The sequence below is a fragment of the Rattus rattus genome, chromosome 2 (assembly GCF_011064425.1).
Source record: "Rattus rattus isolate New Zealand chromosome 2, Rrattus_CSIRO_v1, whole genome shotgun sequence".
Taxonomy (NCBI): domain Eukaryota; kingdom Metazoa; phylum Chordata; class Mammalia; order Rodentia; family Muridae; genus Rattus; species Rattus rattus.
In genome coordinates, this window is record NC_046155.1 from 79,892,212 (window position 1) to 79,912,380 (window position 20,169).

The 20,169-nt window shown below is 51.3% G+C and overlaps 1 protein-coding gene across 1 annotated transcript in view; it reads right to left on the reverse strand.

The window, feature by feature from the left end:
- Positions 1-5,289: 5,289 nt before the first annotated feature.
- Scnn1b (sodium channel epithelial 1 subunit beta) overlaps positions 5,290-20,169 on the reverse strand; it is a 59,956-nt gene continuing 45,076 nt past the window's right edge. The window contains exons 5-13 of the mRNA XM_032892746.1: positions 13,495-13,598; positions 11,649-11,812; positions 11,266-11,373; positions 9,525-9,642; positions 8,458-8,533; positions 8,006-8,063; positions 7,217-7,278; positions 6,233-6,308; positions 5,290-6,129 (exon numbers count right to left, since the gene is read on the reverse strand). Of these exons, the coding sequence (XP_032748637.1) occupies positions 5,749-6,129; positions 6,233-6,308; positions 7,217-7,278; positions 8,006-8,063; positions 8,458-8,533; positions 9,525-9,642; positions 11,266-11,373; positions 11,649-11,812; positions 13,495-13,598 (1,147 nt within the window). The 3' untranslated portion in view covers positions 5,290-5,748. The remainder of the gene's footprint in view (positions 6,130-6,232; positions 6,309-7,216; positions 7,279-8,005; positions 8,064-8,457; positions 8,534-9,524; positions 9,643-11,265; positions 11,374-11,648; positions 11,813-13,494; positions 13,599-20,169) is intronic.

Below are 20,169 nucleotides of genomic sequence, written 5' to 3' on the forward strand. Positions count from 1 at the left end.
CAGTCAGTGCTCTTAACCACTGGGCCATCTCTCCAGCCCCTTTACTGGATTCTTATATCTTCACCTCCCTTCCACCCTAATCCCTTCCAACCCCCCAACACTAGGTACGAAAGAAAGAAGAGTGGATGGAAAAGGGGTGTAGCCCTCTTTAGGCTGTGCCCTGCTCATTGGGTGCGTCAGTCTTTGTAGTCAGAATATCACCAAACAGTAATCCAGCATTAGTAAATGCAGCAGCAGGCAGACCAGCAGCAGCTGCCCTCTGGGACCCTCCCATTTCCACCCTCTCGAGTCCCCAGGATTAAACTATCTGCAGCTGGCAAAAAACCATAGTGCATGGGGCAAATCATAATCACCTGCTTTGAAGCAGCCTCTTACCCCACACCTGGGATTAAAACAAAAACATATTCACATAACAGAACTGGGCTTCTAAAGAAACCAAAATTCTCACTACAAGGTGACATCCAAAACTGTCTTCAGGGATTCCCGGAAGGGCAAATCCAATAGGGAAACATACACTGGTTAGACCAGCCAGGATTTATACTCTGGGCTGAGCCATGGCTGCCCTGAACTAAGCTGGTTCGTTATTATACGTGGGACTGGGGATCTAAGCACAGCCTCAGCAGTGATAACAAGCCCTCTTCCTCAGCTCTGTCCTAGCCCTTCTTATTTTAGTTTCAGGGAGTATCTTACAGAGTTGCCCAGGCCGGTCCAAACTTGCTTTGTAACCCAGACAAGCCCTGAAGTCATGACTGTCCCTCCTCAGTCTCTCAGTGAGCGGGCTCGCACTATCGGGTCTGACTTCCTTTCACTCTACTCTGTAGCCAGTTCTAGCCCAAACTCACCATCTTCCAGCCTCAGCCTCCCAAGTGCTGGGTTAGGGCATACACAACCATGTCTGCCTACAACTGGCTGTTTCTTGTCCAGGAAGGTAGGAACAGCAGCAGTGCCTCTGAGAGGGTTGCTTGTCAAAATTAAGCTCACCCAAGACCCCAAGTGTACAGCTTTACTGCTTGCTGGGGTCTCTCATAGAAGCCCACCACAGCCTTGGCAGGCACAGCCTGTTATTTCTAATCAAGAGAGGTTTGGGGACTTTCCAGGACTATCAACTAACTGCCTTGTGGCAAGGTGGAGTTTAGAGTAAGTCTGGTGACCATAGTATCTATACTCCTAACCCAGAGCCAGGCTGCCTTCTGTGTACACCGTGTGGGACGTGCATGACCTAGGTGACACATGCCCACAGTGTAGGGACACTTAATCCCAGCAGGTCAGCCTGCTTGTGCCAGTGCCACCCTTTAGAGTGGTGCACCACACCCATGAGGTTACCAGGGCTAGCATCTCAATGGGACGGTCCTGATACCTTGGGAACTAGTTTGGCATGGACAACAGTATCTGCTGTGACCTTGCCCTAAGAGAAATACTTTGGTTCCTCATGGGTTGATCTCAGACTGTCCCTGGCAGGGGCCAAACCTGAGAGACTGGGAGCTGGAAGGTCACAGGTACTGAGTCACTTCTGGTGACTGAGGTTCATGAGACAGATCAGACTTTTGAAGAATGGCCCGGGGCTGGAGTCAAGACTTTGCTACCTCCCTCCCGGATGTGTGACCTTGGGAGAGTCTCTCCATCTTTGTGGCAGATTCTAGGGCTCCATGATGGTTCCCAACTCTCACTTAGACCACCTGAAGAGCCATTGAGGGACAGTGGGGACAAGGACATTGGCAAGTTCATGGACATCATGGCAAGGTCAGCAGTCCCCAGCATGCTAACCTAGCTTCCCTTTTGGAGATGAAGCAGACATCATGGATTGTCTCGGGTGACTTCCTTCAGTGTGACTTGCCTTTCCCAGTGCTAAAAGGCTCATGGGGTCCCTGGTAGGAATAGCACAGTACTCTTCTAGACCGTGGGTGGCTGGGCTTACCAGGTCTGAGCTACCTCAATGATGGGACTGTTGAAGCCACCATCCTGGAACCTGACCCTCACTGTCCCCGAGAGTGAGGACAGCAAGCCAGTTCTGGTGTGGTCCTGTTGCGTACCTTCAGATGGCTCAGGGTGTCTGGGAGCAGGATCTCTGCTGCAGTCAGTGGGTTCCCTCCCTCCCGGGGTTCTCCCAGAACAGCTAGTTAGTGTTTTCCAGCCACAGTCCCAGCCTGGGCTACATGAGACACCATCTCAAAAAGACAAACAAGGCCCGGAGAGAGGCTCAGCAGATAAAAACACTGGATGCTCTTCCAGATCACCTGGGTTTAATCCCCAGCACTCACGGCATCTCAGAGCTGTCCAGGTCTCTAGTTCCATGGGGAACTGATGCCGTCTTTGGCCTCTGAGGGTACTGCACATATATATACCAAAGCGCTCATACACATAAAACAGCCCCCCTACTCCCATGCCCCAAATCCTAATAAAAATTTTTATTTAGCTCAAGGTTCTGGAGGTTGGTAAATCCCAATGAAGGGTCAGTATTCATATGTTGTGACATGGCAGAAACATCAAGTGGTGAGACTCGCTCTCTTATGAAGTCACTAATGTAGTTCCTGTTCCTGAGGTGACTCAGGGGGCAAAGATGCTTGCTGCAAACCACGTGGCGGAAGGAGAGAGCGTAATGGTGCAAATTATCCTCTGACCTCTACTTGAGTTCCTTACTGTCCTCACTGTGACTCTACTGTAACTATAGCGTGTGTGCGCGCGCACACACACACACACACACACACACACACATACACACACACACACAGGTAAATTAAAAAATAAAGCCGGTAATGTCCACTCTGATAACTCTAATCCCATCTGCTGCCCAGTGGACACACCTCCAAATGCCACCAACAGAATATGTTCTGGGTCTTCTTGTTGGTTTGCTTTGGTACTGGGAATGAACCTCCTGTGTGTTGGGCAGGCAACTCCACCATTGAGCTACATTCCCAACCCAACATATAATTGTATTGGTTTTCCAATATGAGTTTCAGAGGAGCTTTACAAGCTGTGAGAATCAGGTGCTGGAATAGTGATTGTGACCACCTTTGCCACTTCAAGCCTCAATTTACCTACCTTTTAAATAGGATATTATGAGCCAGGTGTGGTGGCCCTTGCCTTTAACCTCAGCACTCAAGAGGCAGAGACAGGCACATACATCTCTGCGACTTTAAGGCCAGCCAAGGCTATACAGTGAGACCCTGTGTCAAAACAAACAAAACAAAACACACCAAATTAAAATGAGATATTATTACTTCCTGGTTATGAGGATGACATGAAATGAGAATTATACAATGTTCAGCATGAGGTCCAGGGGATGCTTCACTCAGCAAAGTATTTTAGATAGGATGGATGATAGATAGATAGATAGATAGATGGATAGATAGATAGATAGGCAGGCAGGCGGCAGGCAGGCAGGCGGCAGGCAGGCACACAGACAGACAGACAGACAGACAGACAGGGGCACAGCGGCCTGGGTCTATAACTACAGCATTAGGTTGGCGACTGGCAGATTCCTGGAACTCATTGGCTGGTCATCCTAGCAAGTCTTTGAGGACCAGATTCAGTGAGATGTTCTGTCTCAAAACAAAAACAAAACTCTAAGGTGGAGTGCAATCTTGGGAGAGTCCTGCCAGTGGCCACCGGCTTTTATATGTTTGTGCACTCTCAAGACCATGAACATGTGTACGCCCCTCCCCGCGCCCCCACCCCCAATTCTACTATTAAAGTGATAAAATGCTCAGCATGGGGTCTGGAGCACGGCGCTCGGCACTTGATGTACTGTAGCTGTTGTTTAATGACAGTCTATGGGGACGGTGAGTGTTGAGGGCTGCTGATAATAGAAGCTGTAGTCATAGCAACAAAGATGGAAACCCACCAGGTGACTCCAGCCTGCAGCTGGGCCCAGTGTCCCCTATGCAGCCTCTAGCTGGACCCAGGTGGGACTGCCTTCCCCATAGGTGTGGCAGTGAGTCATTGATGGCAGACCAATGAGCACAGCTGATCTCCACCCACCAGGCTAGACCCTCAGATAGCGCGGATCAGCCGCCAGCCTTCTCTATGGGGAGTTATCAGAGTTGCCGGATTGGACAGTGAAAGGTCCAGGCCATTTGTCCTTGACACTCTGCTCCCCGACCAGTAACAGTATGATGCCCAAGATTTCACTATGGCTTGAGAGGGAAATGGAGGTGGGGACGGCCGGGGGTGATGAGACCTCAGACAGACTTTCCAGAGGCAGGCTTCAGTGAGATAGCTTGTTTAATTGGGGGGAGGGGTCAAAGGCTATTTAAACCTTTGGGGAAGGGGACAGGGATGCCTGGGGAGAGGGTGCATCCTTGGCATTAGCCAGCGCTGGAGATGCCTCGTTTGCCTATGGAAGAATTACAGATGCTGCTGGGCACGAGCTTGTAAGAGGGAAGGAGGGGTAAAGATGGAGGGGGAGACTACATGCCCGAACGTGCAGGCCCCAGTCAGGGTCCCTCGCCTACTGCTCTGAGACAAGATTTCCAGGGCTGGACAAGACTCGATGACCCTGCTCTGAGCTGGACCCATAATCATTCATTAAGTTTGAATGTGAGAGAAACGAATGTGTGTGTGTGTGTGTGTGTGTGTGTGTGTGTGTGTATTATACATGTATATGTATACACACACACACACACACACACACACACACACACATATATATATATATCCCAACTATTGCATGTGTGAAATTATACTACAAAACCAATTTGTTGTCTCCTTGAAATTGGTTTACCTGAGTGACCTGAATTTTGTCTGACAACCCCAGGCACTAGTCCACACTCCCCTCAGACTCAGTGATTTGCTGGGTGCTATAGTGGCTTCAGGTCTGGGCAGGTAGACTTGGGTCTGCCAATCTGAGCAGTTTATCCAGTTTATCACTGACCATGCCGATTGATTCAGAGATAGGCACAGACCCAGTCAGGGACCAATGCATGTCAGCCTGGAGCAGGCCTTAAGAGGCCTCCAGAAGCATAGATTTAATTATTTGGGTGTGCTTGAGAACATTTATTTGCTTCGTGGGGTTTGGTTTCTTGAGACAGTCTCACTGTGTACTACCAGCTGGTCTTGAACTTGGGTCTTCCTGCCTGGGATTACAGGCATCTGCCCTCCATCCCCATGCCTGGTTTTGCTGAAGTCAGTTTAGGACCCTGGGCCAAGACTTTGAGAACAACATGGAAGGAAGTGCGTGGTTTCCAAGATAGTCTAGGATTTCTGGCCTGCTTGAATGCACTTGCCCATCCTACACCCCAGACATGCTCCAGGGCACCCTAGCTACTTAGGGGAATAAAGAACAAACCTCCACCCAGTGTTTTCTCTCTTTATTTTCTAACAAAGCATGTGCTCCCCTGTCAAGCCTTCTTACCTGATGCTCCCTCCCTATGGTCTGCACACCCCCAAGTCTATTAACAGGGTTCAGCCAATGCCAACTAGGGCAAGGTCACTGATTCTGGGAGACTGAGGTTGTAACAAGACAGGGAAGTGGCCTATCACCAGGAGAGGGACTCTATGGGTCTCTGGAGCCTGTCTGCTAGGTCAACAGAGAGCAAAGACTGGGCTAGGGTGGGCAAGATCCAGAAAAGGATACAAGTTCAATATTCTGGTACCAGCATCTTGACCCTATGAACCCCTCAGCCTGGGGCTGACCAGAGGGACATGGGCTCTGTGCCCTGGCTCTTTGGACAAGGGCTAATGAAATGAGGCACTGACAATGGTTGTGACTCCTCAGTTTCGAGTTCACTAGTTGCCAGTGGGGATGCAGATCTAGATGGCCTCCACCTCGCTGTCAGACTCCATGGTGTCCAGCGGCTGCAGCCTCAGGGAGTCATAGTTGGGAGGTGGAGTGCCCGGAATGGGCACAGTCTGTTGGTCAGGGTAGACCTCGGCATTGGGCCTGCAGCTGGTTGTGTCAGGCTGGAAGCCAAAGTTGGTGTGGGCCTCCACCAGCTCGGCCACCGTGGGCGGCGGGCCAGTGTAGGGTGCCTGCGGCCGCCTCCTGCGCAGGCCTTTGCAGGAGGCCACTAGCTTGATGACAGTGATCCAAATGAAGTCGATAATGATCTCCCCAAACTCAATGAGGCACAGCACCGAGCCCCCCATCCAGAAGCCAAACTGGCCACCCAGGTTAGAGAGCAGCCACACGATCTGTAGGAAACGGGGAGATGAGTGCACAGTCCTGCCCAGCACTGGAACCATAACCCCCACCTAGGGTCTCAGGGATCCACAAGACAGGCACACCCACACTTACATTGTTGGCCGGCGATTCCTCGATGGTACGGTAGTTGAACTCTTGGAAGTAGATATTGAGCTTGACGATACCCTTCCTATAGGAGGCAGCAAGGCAGGCTGTCTTCCCTCCCAGGATGGGTGCCATGCATGCACCCATGGGAAGGGCACTGCATGGTGCCCTGCTCATCTCCAGTCTGAGTTGCTCCCAGGAGTGGGGGGGGGGATTCAAACCAGACCTGGAATTACTGCCCTTCCCACTTGTTTTGGGCCTCAGTCCCATAAAGGGCATCTATGCTCAGCACCTGTCCTATGGGTCTCTTCTTTATCCCCCATGTCTGCCATTTTCCTAAAGGGCCTTCGAGCCTGAGATAGTCCCAGAGGTCACCCTGCAGCCACTCTCTGGGCCTAGGGTAGCCCGGTCCATACACTACACACCCAAGAACGTGGCAGCTGGAAGGCTGGTTCGCATCTCAGCTTGAGGTTCCTGGTGGTATAACCCTTGCCTTTCCTGCACTCAGAGCATTTGTACTGAATGGATCGAGGGGAGGTGGGTGGATGGGGAAAAACGGAAGGCTGGGAGTTGGGGAAGACAGCTCAGCCTGTAAAGTGCTTGCCACACAAGCCTGGTAGCCTGAGTCAATCTCAGGGCCCCATATAAAGATGGAAGGAGAGAGCTGATTCCACAAAATTGTCATCTGACCTTCACAAGCACAGCATGGTATGGTGTGCCTACACATATACATAATACACACAAAATAATTGTTTTTTTTTTAAGAATGGAAGACGGGTGACAGGTGCAGACACATGGAACGGGGAGTCCATCTGTAAACACTGAGCCCTCCGGTGCCTTTCTTTCCCTCTTACCCCCTCTTCCTCCTCTAATCTTGCACTGGGTTTGAACAGCAAGAGCAATTTGGACAGCCGCCCCACGTGCAAACCCTGCCCAGGGCACTGGTTCCTCCCTTTTCTACCTTCGCCAGCCCTGGCCACACTCCAGCCTCACCTGCTCAGGGTGATATTTGAGCTCTGGTCCCGCTCCTGAGACAGGACATGTAGGATCCAATCCTAGAACCCAAGAAGACAGCTGAGAGAACAGGACAAGTGCAGGCGTGCACATGTGTGTGGATACACACGCACACACATGCATGCACACCCTCGCACACATGCACACGCGCGCACACACACGACATAGCCCCCCACCCCCACTCTGCTGGGCCAGGACAGAAAGTAGCCTCTTACCTTCCAGAAACCTGAGCCTTGAGTTAAGAGCAGAGGACACGCACAGAAAGCCTGGCTGTGGTCAGAGGAAGGAGGGGCTCCACTCTCCAGCTGTCTTGTCCCCAGGCAGGTAATGTCTCGGGCTCATTCCCTTCTCTAGCCAGAGCACTTGCTGTTCCTTCTTCCCAGAATCCTCCCTGCCCTGCCAGCTCGCTTCTGGCTATGGCTCCTTAGAGAGGCCTTCCCTGATCTGCTCTCTAAAATGCTTTCCCTTACTGTTTGCTCCCATTGTTTCTGTCCCTATTGCCTCGACTTTGAAATGATCTTCTTTCCATGTATTTGTTGTCCCTCACTGACTGGGCTGTGGACTTGGTAAAGGGAAGGCTATGCCTAGCATGGAACCTGGGAGAGCATTGGTGGGGTGGAAAGAAGGGAGGGTGGGAAGGAGAGAGGAATCGAAGCGAATAGGAAAAGAAAGATGGAGGGAAGAGGGGGAGAAGACCCTCTTTCAAGTCCCAGACTAGTTCTCAACCCAAAGATTGGAGAATGGGGGCTAGGCCTTTCAACATCTCACCTCAGAGGCCTCGGATGGCCAGTCAGCCATGGAAATGGTCATCTTATACTGGGTGTCGCTGGAAGAGAAGACAGCTTTGTTGCTGCCCCATAGCCCAGTGCCCTCCTCACCGGCACCTGCAGGCCCCCATCACCCCGTGCCCTCCTCACCGGCACCCGCAGGCCCCCATCACCCTGTGCCCTCCTCACCGGCACCCACAGGCCCCCATCACCCCGTGCCCTCCTTGCCAGCACCCGCAGACCCCCATCACCCCGTGCCCTCCTTGCCAGCACCCGCAGGCCCCCATCACCCCGTGCCCTCCTTGCCAGCACCCGCAGACCCCCATCACCCCGTGCCCTCCTTGCCAGTACCCGCACCCCCATCACCCCGTGCCCTCCTTGCCAGCACCCGCAGGCCCCCATCACCCCATGCCCTCCTCGCCGGCACCCGCAGACCCCCTGGGACACACTCACTTGCAGGACTCCTTGCACATGCTGAGGCAGGTCTCTCTCTGGACCACACTCATCTGTAGGCTTAGGTAGCAGTAGGCTTCATGGGAGAGAGGGGGGTGATCAGGTGCCAGAAGGGCTGCTTCCAGGGGTCTTCCCTCCCCCAGGGAAGGCTCCCGTTGACTCAATCTAAGTCCCTTGTTACTAAAATCATTGCTCCATACCCCACCCTCCCCCTGGACATCTTGCCCCAGTGCAGCATTGGGTGCTATCCCTAAACATCCTAGATACAGCTCAGTAGGTTAGAGTGTCTTCTCCTTTGTCCCTCCTTATCCTAGCCCAGAAGATGGCTTCTGGGGTCATAAACAGAAGGGTAAGTTACTAAAACCAACCAGACAAATAAACAAGCAAATAAATATATGTTTCTCATTTGTATATTATATTGGTGGTAGGACCTAAGTAAATCTCTGGACTCACTCCAACCCCCCAGGCTGCGTCTCTGGGGAAACCCATTGTGAATTTGTCCTGTGATGAAGCCACCTCCACAGGGCCAGCTTCTTCAGTGTTCCCTTCCAGCCCAGTTCCCACCATGCATGGATGCACTTGCTGAGGATGGATCCATGGTTTTGTGTGCATGTGCACATGTGCACACACGGGAAGCAAGGTCCCTGCTTATGAGCACACACAGGTACTGCTGTGGCACCGAGTTCTGTGTGTGGAGACACAGCAATACCTTTCCTGTGTGCATCTGAAGATACGTGCTGCACCCTCTCCAGCAGCCCCATTCCGTGGCTCGTGTGTGTGTGTGTGTGTGTGTGTGTGTGTGTGTGTGTGTGTGTGTGTACAGGGATGTACATGGCACACATACGCCTGGAGGGACAGGTCATCCCCATACCCATATATGTGTCTCAAGCAGGTACTTCATGGAATCAAGATGAGAAGGAAGGTTCTTTGGGAAGGGAGTGTGGGGGAGGGATTGTAGATGGGTGAGAGGTCCCCTGGACTGGGGAGAGGCCCCCTGGACTGGGGAGAGGACCCCTTGGCTAACGGTTTTCCCCTCACTGTTGTCTGACTTCCTGTGCTGTACTCACCCCAGTCTGGGAAGTCTCTGTTGTTGCAGTATTTCTCCCCAGCAGGCAAAGGGTACAAGTAGTGGCCACAGCTGCAGTTATGGATCATGTGATCTTGGAAACAGGAATGAAGGCAGGCCTGCGGATGTGGAACAGATCTCAGACATGGTGGGATGGTCCCTTGGAGCCCAGAGACGTTACAGCCAGGAGAGAGGTGGGGACTAGGAGGTGTGGCCTGCAGACAGCTGCAGCTAAAGGCTCTCCTGGCAGGTCACAGTTGCTCTCACATGGGGACCCCATGGCAGCCTCTTGGCCCCTGAACAGGGACTCAGGCCAGATCCCAGAAGCCCCAGTCTCTCCATCCAAAGCTGGGTCCTGTAGATGGCATGGGCAGGGGTGGCCTGCCTCAAATGAGAGAGCTTACAGCTCATCCGGTGAGGTGTCAGCACCGTTCTGAGGTCTGTCACACAGAGACCTGGAGAGATGGCAAGCAAACTGGCTCAGACGTGCTCTCCTATGGCTGGGGGTGGGGATGGGCGTGAGATACCCAAAGGAGGCAGAGAGGGGACCCTTAATGGATCAGAGCTGAAGGGAGATGGAGTCACGGGGACACAAGTGTCTCCAGCCCTGAGGACTGATATGTAATGAGGACACTTTCAAAGCCCCAATGTCTATGGGGTTCAGGCCATTCTGATCTGGTTCCAGCCCACTCACGGACCAGCAATGTGTCCTGAAGCAAATGATTAACTTGTGAGCCTCAGTTTACTCATGGAGAAACAGGATACTAGTCACACCTGCCTTCCAAGGTTGGAGGACTCAGGACAGCGTCAGGCGCTTGGTAAGCAGTTGTTACGCCCGACCTTCCCTCCTGCGCATGTCCCAAGTGTTGACTACAATGGCCTCCTAGCCCAGCCCATGCCTGCTCCTTTCCTTCTCCCCTGTGCTCTCTCCTCCAGGTCAGTACATCTGACCTCTTCTCCCAGAGGGACCACTGAGGTCCCTACTGGCTAGCCCATTCAGAGGAGCGGTCAGGAGGAGACAGAGTGGGGGTCAGAGGAGTATGGAGTTAGGATGGCTCTGGCTTGGGTGAGTGGTTCACACAGACCTCAGCCTCTCATCTGGAAAACAGGTGTCACCCCCGACCCTGTGCCTGAAACACATTCAGTTCAGGGTCTGTGAAACCCAGTTTTCCTCCCTCCTACGCAAGAGGCATGTGTATAAATCCGTGTGTATCCCAGAGACATAGCACATGTAAATTACTTGCTAAAGTATATGACCGACCTGCTGTAGTTAGTACATTTATAAATGCTGCTGTCGCTGGCATATTGCTATCACAGAGGAGGGACTGAAGAGATCAAATGAGGAAAGGCATGCAGACCATCAGCACTAAGTCTCACACACAATGACAGTCCCATCCTGGCCGTTTCCCCCCTTTCCCCAGAGACACCAGCCAATGGGAAGTAAGAGTGGCTGGCCCTGGGCCCCAGGTGAGAACCCAGAGCCTTGCCTCTGTAGCACCATGGTCCCATGCACTACTTCCGAAAATGCAGCCCTGTGTACCTGGTGCTGCATGCCTGTGATCCCCCTACCGAAAAGACCGAGGAAAGAGTACTTAGAATTTCAGGTCAGCCTGGGCTCCATGGGGAAACCTTGTCTCAAGTAAGTAGATAAATAAGAAAGACAAGATTCAGCAGAGCCAGTCCAGCCCTCAAAGGTAAAGGGAACAGGCCCCACGGTCACCAGGCCTGCACAACCTTCCCACCTGGATGGAATAGGTCGTGTTGTAGTCACTGTAGAGGTTCTGAATGGCAACATCGGAGCCGTTCATGGTGCAGGGACTGTATGGCTCCCCCTTGCGCTGCAGCTTGTCCTGTGGAGAGAGGCGGCTCATGGAGACCCCTGGCAGCCCCTTCTGTATGTATGTACCTCCCCATGGAGCCAACTGGATGTTACAAAGGGCTGGGGAGTCGCAAGTCCTGGAAGGCACAAGAGAGGTCAGCACCTTGCCAGGTACTGAGGTGTGTACAGAGCAAGGGTGGGCTGACATCATGAATGCTGTTTTCAGGGCATAGGAAGGCAGCCTGAACACAAGAGCTTCTCCCCGCAGACCTCCCCCTCAAGCTGCTCCAGGGGCCCTGTCTTTACCACCAGCACCCCAATAGAAGTCTCAGTTCCTGCCATGGCATAGATGCCCTCTTCTCTAATGAAGGGGTATGTCCTCTGCTCGTGGAGCATCAGTCTAGCCCCTGCTGTGGACGCAAGGAAGGGGACATAGTCCTCCTGACCAATGTCCAGGATCAACTTGAGACCTGTTGAGGAAGGACAGCGAGGGTTATTTATTTTATATACCGAAGATGGAAGGGAGGCCATCACCCAAGTGTCCAAGCCTTGTTCAGCCAAGGCATTCTCTGGGGCCCATAACCTCCTCCTGGGCTTGTGTGCCCCACCTGTAGTCTCTTGTCTGCACATCAGGACCTGCCCACTCATGCTGCCCTTCCCTTCTCACACCACATGACGTGTGACCTCATCCTCCCCATCCAGTGACATTACTCCTTCCTGCTGCACCTCTGAAGATGCTTTCCCCTTGCCCTGGAATGATGTTCCTGCCCTCTCCTTTCTTCTGGAATGCCCCACTCTTTCTTCCTCCGAAGCTTTCCTGGTTGTTCAAAGCCTTCGGTGTGCCCTCTCCTAGCTCTGGAACATCCATTCTCTCCCAGTGCCTGCCTCACCTCAGTCTTATTCTCAGACATCCCCCCCCTTGCTAGACTGCCTGGTTTAGAAGCTAAGACTTGCCCCCTCACACCTAACCCTGAACCTGGGATCCTGGGATCAGGCTCTGCCTGAGACAATCTGAGACATCACTCACTGGGCACTTGCTACATACTATGTACTAGTGAGGTGCTTATTTATTTAGGATGGGATCTGGCTAGGTAGCCCAGGCTGGCCTCAAACAAGTGATACTCCTGTCTCAGCCTCTTCTTTTTTCTTTTCTTTTTTTCGGAGCTGGGGACCGAACCCAGAGCCTTGCACTTGATAGGCAAGCACTCTACTGCTGAGCTAAATCCCCAACTCCTGTCTCAGCCTCTTGATTGCTGAGATCACAGGCTTATGGCTTTATATCTGGCTATAAAGTGCTTTATTCTAAAATATCGTATTGGATGCTCACAAAAGCCCATGAGATACTATATTTATCCCCATTTTACAGGTAAGCAAACTGATACACAAGGAGGTAAGGGACCTCTGTCAGGTCACACTGGATTTGCTGGGGTTCTAACCAGGCCCACTGTGTCTCTCAAGTGAATGGCCCAGCAGTTTGTTGACTGTTTTTCACTAACAAGGACTGGGTGAAGATGGTCAGCTCCGTGAGCCCCTCTTGGCCAGTGGCCCATTAGTCGAGGAAGGCCATCCTGCCTTTTGATGGCTAGGAGTGTTACAGCTTGAGACTGTGTGCTACCCTCCTCCCCGATGTGGAAGTTTGGGTGTCTCTGTCTCTCCAAGGTCTCTCTTTGCAGCTGAGGCTGGTCTTAAACTTGTGATCATCTTACTTCAGCCACTCAAGTGTTGAGATTACAGGAGTATATACCATGGCAGCCAGCTTCTCACCAGCCTTCCTGTAGAGGATAGCACAGTGGAATGGGTATCTGTCTTGTCCTGTTGAACAGGGGACAGGCCACCGCTGCCGGTCATCCACTTCAGAGAGGAAGCAGGAGGGAGAGGCTAAGTCCTAGCTCTTACCTTTTGGTCCACCCCCTGTCGAAGAAGCCAGCCTCCACCCCAGGGTCCTTGGCTGAGAGAGCACCCACTAGGCTTCTCTTAGCACATAGCTGAGGACCCATGAAGGCCTTGGCACCTCCAGGTTTACAGTGGAGGCTCAGCAGTGACCCAGAGTCTCAGTGCTGACCTTAGGTTAACCCTCAGTCTCATACCTCAGAGGGTCTTTCCGCCCTGTGTGGTAGCCCCTCATAGAGCTCCTTGGCAAACCAAAACTCACCAAACTCAGTCCCAGGGTTGGCAGAAGGAAGTGCCTTCTCTGTCATGCCCCAGTTGAAGATGTAGCAGTTGCCATAATCAGGGTAGAAGATAGGTGTGAAGTTCCTAAGGAAATAGGGAAGGCAGGAGGGTGGGGATCTTCTGCTGGGAAGAAGGCCCCCCAGGGCATTGTCCTGCTCTGCTGGAGAGGGGACTGAGCAGCTTCTGCCTTTCATACACTTCAGAGAGGAGGCAGGAGGGAGAGGCTAAGCCAGAGCTCAGCTCCTTCCTTCCTTTTCTTTTCTTTTCTTTTCTTTTCTTTTTTCTTTTTTGGAGCTGGGGACAGAACCCAGGGCCTTGCGCTTGCTAGGCAAGCGCTCTACCACTGAGCTAAGTCCCGAACCCCAGCTCCTTCCTTCTTGTCCGTCCCTCTGTGGAAGCTGACGAGGAGACCCCTGGAAGGCTGAGAGGAAGAAGGGAAGGAGTTGCTCCTGGTTGGAGCTGGTTTAGCCTTTGTGGCTTGTGAAGAAGGAATGTTCCCAGATGCTTGTCTCAGTCCCTGCACCTTCAAAAGGATGTGGTCTCGTCTTGACCCCTCCTGCTTTTGGCTTTGAGGCTTCCTCACTGTGCAGCCCAGGCTGACCTGGGACTAGGGATCCTCCCACCTCTGGCAATCCTGGGGTTCTAGATGTGTGCTACTCTGCCTGGATTTGCGAAGGCTTCCTAAATCTCTCTAAAGGTAAGAGCTCTCTAAAATGATGCTGTTGCCGTGTTCAAACTATCAGAAAAACCTCTCGATGCTATTGATTAAATATGCAGTTCCAATGCCCATTGTCTCACAAATAGTAAATCTGTCTTATTCAATTTGCTTATTTAAATCAAGACCCAGATAATTTTAGTAGTTGTTTAATCGTATTTGGTTAGCAAGTCCTCTGTGTCTCGTTTGACTGTGCCTCTCGGTTTAATAAGAAAAGCTCACACCACACAAGCCTGACAACCTGAGACTGATTCCCAGGACCCATGGTGGGAAGGAGAAAACCAAGTCCCAAAAGTTGTCTTCTGACCTCCAAGGATATACTACGGAAGTCATGCATGCCTGTGTATATGCACACACGAATAGCAATAAAATTAAATTAAAATACAGTTCCAATGTGGGCTAGGTAATAATTAAAGGCGAGGTAGCCTTATACAAACCCCATATCTCATAGGACAGATTCTTCACTGTTAACAAGAACCAGAGTCTGGAGGACGTGTTAAACAACGCCACAGACAGTCATCAAAACTGCAGACAGTGGGGACCTTGGCAGTGTTAGTAACCCTGTTCCTTTGGAAAATACATTGTGGGAGAAACGGAAATCATCTATGGATGAACGGAAACTCAAAAGTCACAGTGTATAAGATCATTGCACGATCACTTCATGTGTGCAAGCTACAGAGTGGATTTCCTCGATGGGTGAAGGGCTGGAAAGGAGGAACCGCAGGGGCTGGGAGTGGGCACGGAGGGAGGGTGGGTGACGAGTCCCCAGAGGCTGGCAAGTGCCCTGTGGGATGAGTGATGGCAGAACCATCCCTCAGGGACAGAGAGGTCAGCTGCTGGGCAGCACAGCAGGGTGATGGCAGCTCCTGACAACTTATGACACATTCACATAAAGCTAGAAAACGGGACTGGCTGGCGTGGTAGGGTATGCCCGTCATCCAGCCACTCGGGATGCCGAGGAAGGAGAGTCATGAGTTTGAGACCAGCCTGGGTTATGTAGTGAGCCTTTGTTTCAAAACACAGAACAAAACAAAGTAAAAAACAAACAAAACAGTCCTACAACAAAAACTGGAAGTGAGGTTTCCAAACCAAGGAAGGGTAAATATTTTGGAAGGCGGAGGGGCCTTGATTTGTTCACTGCGTGTAGTAGCAGCAGGACATGGTCACATTGATCCCTCACAATCAGTACATGTGGGCACACGTAAGTACATACAGCACGCATGTATATACACTCCTATCCATTTTAAAAAAGATTATTGATTAAAAGGAAAGCCACAAGCTGGCTGTAGTGGCTCACGCCTGTAACCCTGGAGGCGGTGGGGGTGGGGGAGTGAGCATTTCCGTCTGCTCTGTGGTGTGGGCGTTCTCATATCCCTCAGAAGTAGCATTGAAAGTTTCAAGAGGTTTGGAGATGGCTTCTCCAGGAAGAGTGCTTGCTAACAAGACTGACCGCTGAGTTCAGTCCCCAGGACCCACAATGTGGAGCGAGAACTGGCTCCCATTAGCTGCTTCCTGACCTTTACATGTAGGCTGTGGCTCATACCATAAATAAATAAATAAATAAATAAATAAATAAATAAATAAATAAATAAATGCAGTGTTTTTAAAGTGTTTTTTTTTCAAAATAAAAACAAAAAGAACCCTCCCTCCCCAAGCAAAACCATCAACTGCCTATGATCTACACTGTTCTTTTATATTTATTGAAAACAAGAAGGAACAGGGTAAGTCCACCAAATGTGAGAAATTTAAATTTCAACTGATGTTCTGGTTTTAAACCTTCTGGTCCATGATGTTTACTGAGCAGTTTCCAGGGCCAGGCCTGGACTGTTTCTGAGGACATTGTCTCATTGGTCCTAGGTTAACCAAGTGTATTCTCCCAGTCTCTCATGAGAAAGTCCTCTCAGCCTCTGCCTCAGCCTCAGCCCTGAGCCATAAGGAGACTGACATGGCCCAGAGTGGATACGGAAATCCTACCTAGGCGCTGTCCCCGACTTTCCCAGAAAACATCAGATGGGGCTGTGCTGCTCAGCCTCTGGGCTTTGGTTGTCCTAAACAGTAAGGAGGATGAGTAATTGGCTTTTCTTGGCCCTACAAATATTTCTAGAGGTGGGCACTGAGCTGGAGCAGCGTGGAAAACGGGATAGGGCTGCTCAATGCAGCTTACGCCACAGCACAGGCAAGGGATAGCTCTATGTCCCATCTGTTCTCAAACATGGCTCCAGCCTATGCACTTTAAAAAGAAATTACACTTTTTTTTTTTTTGAGGAGAGGCAAACATGGAGAGGCCACAGGACAACAAATAGACATCATTTATCTTCCACCGTGTGGGTCTTAGGACTTGAACTCAGATTATCAGGCTTGGGGCAAGCATTTACCCGTTGAGTCATCTTGCTGGCTTGTCCTAGTCTATTCTAAGGCTCAGTCTCTGGTCTAAGCGACTCAGGACTCCTGTCCCACCTGTTCCCTGACAGCCATCTCACACTAGAATCCCTGCAGAAGCCCCGTCTTCACCTTTGCTCTTCAACAGTCATCTTATGCCAAGGTCCTCACAGAAACCCTGTCCCCAGCTTTGCTCCTCCTGTCCTGCTGTGCAGTGTCAGGGCCATTGTTCCCATCTGTGAACGAGGCAAGGCACACCCTTCTCATACCCTTCGGAGGGTCTGTGATGCTCACAGACTCCTTTACCTAGGCTCTGCCCCCTCATTCACTACGAGTGAGCTCTGCTCCAGATGTTTGCAAACACAGACCTCTGCACACCGCTGAGCCTTGTGTCTAGAACCTTATCTACCCAGCCCATCAAACAGCTGGTTTCTTCATGTCCTTCAGTTTCCTAAGACCTCCTCCGTCTCCACCCCTGCACCAAGCAAAGCAATGGAGCTCAGCTGACTATAGCGAGGAGTTAGGAATGGACGTCCCCTCTCAGATTTCCACTTCTTTATTACCTTCAATTCTGCACAAGACTGGGACGTCACCCCACTTTATCTGCTTTCCCATCTGCTTCTCCTGTTGTGGACCCTGACCCTAAGGAGAGCCATGACCTTGATCTGTGACAACCAGAGGTCAAGAACACTGGCTCAGAGTAGTCTGTCCTTACCTGACTTCTGACTTTGTCCTTTCCTAGCCCAGTGAGCTTGATGATGTCCCCTGTGCCTCTGGGCATCACTTTCCCCAGATGTTAGTACACCCCTAGGTTAGGACAATAGCAGCAGCTGCTTCCTTCCAGGACTGAGCCGAGGGCAAGACGCCTAGCATACTGTGGCATGAGATACCTAGCATACCCTGTGGTGTGTCCCCTTGGCTAGCAATGTCCACACCTCTGTTTCCAGGGCCTGGCACAGAATGCAGCAGCATACAGACATTTGGTAAATATTTGTTGAATAAATAATGTGATAAGGACATTGAAGAGCTAGACTGGGGCAGAGTGGGGATTAAGGTGGTCAAGGAAGGTGTCTGGGCCAAGGGGAGGCCTGAGAGGAGACTATGAAGGATGAGGAAGAGGTGGTGGTGTCTAGTAGATGGGAAAGGAAAGGGTATACCCTGCTGGGGGCACAGCACTGGCAAAGGCTTGAGCAGGCACCAAGCACCTGTATACTGTGTGGGTCACAGCTAAGACCACAGGCAGAGAGCAGAGCAAACAGGCTGCAGCCAGGCCCTGCTCTGAAGGGAGAGACCTCGCCCCAGGCCATGAGGACATAGTGTTCCCAAGTGACTGTCTTGGGTAGATGCAGCCCAGAAGGGAGCAGGAGGCTGCCAGGGTGTGGCCAATCCCCGTCTTCAGGCTGAGGGTTGTCACCTATGCCAACTCTTCATTTGTTGGTAATGCCTGTCACCCAGTGAGGCCGTGCCCATCTCCGATACTCTCTAGATATTAAGGAGGGTCCCCTCTATAAATATTTTCTGGTACATGATCCTTGAATGCAAGTAGAGGCCAGCAAGCTTTCAGAAATGACTGGGGAGAGATCCAGGGACACCCTTGCTCACTTGTGGTGCCAGATACTCTGGAGACTTGAGCTTAGGAGTTCCACACCAGACTGTACAACATATCTAGGAGAGGAGGGGGAAGAAGTGGGAAAAATGGCTCAGTAGGTAAAGTGTAGGACCCAAGTTTAGATTTCTAACATCTATGAGTCTACTTCCCCACATCATGTGACCACTTGAGTAAGTGTGGGGCTCACTTCCAGCATAAGGGAAGGCAATGCCCAAGCAAGGAAGATGATGTCATGGGTGCTATAACCTGGCCACCACGTGCCACCAGCTCTGATTCCTTAAAGGTGTCAGCTGGCCTCTTGGCAGGCTTGCCTGAGGCCATCACCCCTGCTAAGATCAAACAGGCCCACCCACATCAAGCGCTTCCCACAAGGCATCGAACCAGTGCTCTGACACTCAAGGTCACCCCCAACAAAGCAGCTTGAGAAATTGTCCTATCAAGGAAAATCCAGGGTCAATGCTACCTGTGCTCCTGGATAGAGTCCTTGACAGGAAAACGTCATGTGGGAACACGGATGCAATCAGAACAAAGCATGTTGTTTCCTTCCTAGAGACATGCTAGTTTGCATTCTTTGCAATTTGCTTTTTTTGTGCTAGGTTCTGGCCCAGGACTCTTACACACTAGGCAGGCGCTCCGCTCCTGACCTACGTCACACTCATTGTCTTAGTTTTGACAGATTACACTTGTGAGGCAGGATACTAAGAAAAGAGACCACTGCCAGGGGGTCAAAGAGGTCCATGCACTATTTATGGCAGTGTGTGTGTGTGTGTGTGTGTGTGTGTGTGTGTGTGTGTGTGTGTGGTGTGTGCTTTATATGCATGGTGTATGTTTGTGCATGGGTGTGTATGTGCATGCATGTATGCGTGTTGTGGTGTGTGTGTATTTATATGTATGGGGTATGTGTTTGCATGTATATGTGTGGGGTGTGTGTATGTGTATGTGTATAGTTTATATGTGTGTAGGTATGTGTGTCCATGTGTGTGCACACATGTGCACTCTTGCTCACAGAATGAAGCCAGAGGAGGATGTTGGGTATCCTCTCTTACTCTCTGCCTTATATTCCTTTGATATAGTCTCAGTAAACCTGTAGTCAGGCTATGAGCCGGAAAGGCCCTAGTGCTGGGGCTATGGGCATGTATCTAGCTTTTTACATGGGCTCCAGAGTTTCAAACTCCGGTCCTGCCAAGGACCCCAGTGCCTCAGACCCAAGGGAGTGGCAAAGCCTTCTTGTGTGAGTTCAGAGGGATGGAAAGACTTCCTCAGGTCCAAGTGCAAATATCGATGTCATTTATAGACAATGTCCACCATAGCTTTCTCCCCTTGAAAAGCAGGCCTGAAGACTGCCCCTCTACAGAGGCTGCTCCTACCAAGATCAGCTAAACCTCTCTCCTTGTTGTGCTGTATGTAATAGCCTGCCTCCTTGTTGGGCTGTAATAACCCGCCTCCTTGTACAGGTGTATGCCATGGTCCCAGCTCCTTGTTCAGCCGTATGTCCTCGGACACTGGAGGCCAAGTCCTCAGATACTAAAGTGAGTGCTGAGGCCAGGGTTCAGGCTAAGTCATGGAAGGTGTTGCACTTGGTCTGACTGCAACAGCTGAAAGGAGTCCAGCCTTCAGCTTGCTGAGACCTAGAGGTTGGACTAAGACAACGAAGGTGTCTTACACTGCTCCCAAGGGTGAGCTTAAGAGAAACAGGCTTAAGCTGTGCTGCTCTGAAACACTATTGGGTGACTGGCAGAGTTAGCTGCCTTGGAGGAGGGGCCCTTTGATGACTGTGGGGCTGGTGCGTTCAGACAGCCACTTGGACTCTACTGTGGCAAGTGTCGTCTGACTGACAATTGCATATGAATTGATGAAAGGACAGGAATGGGAGAGGGAGAGGGAGAGAGAGAGAGAGAGGGAGAGGGAGAGAGAGAGAGAGAGAGAAGCCAAGGAATTCTTGGTCTTCCTGT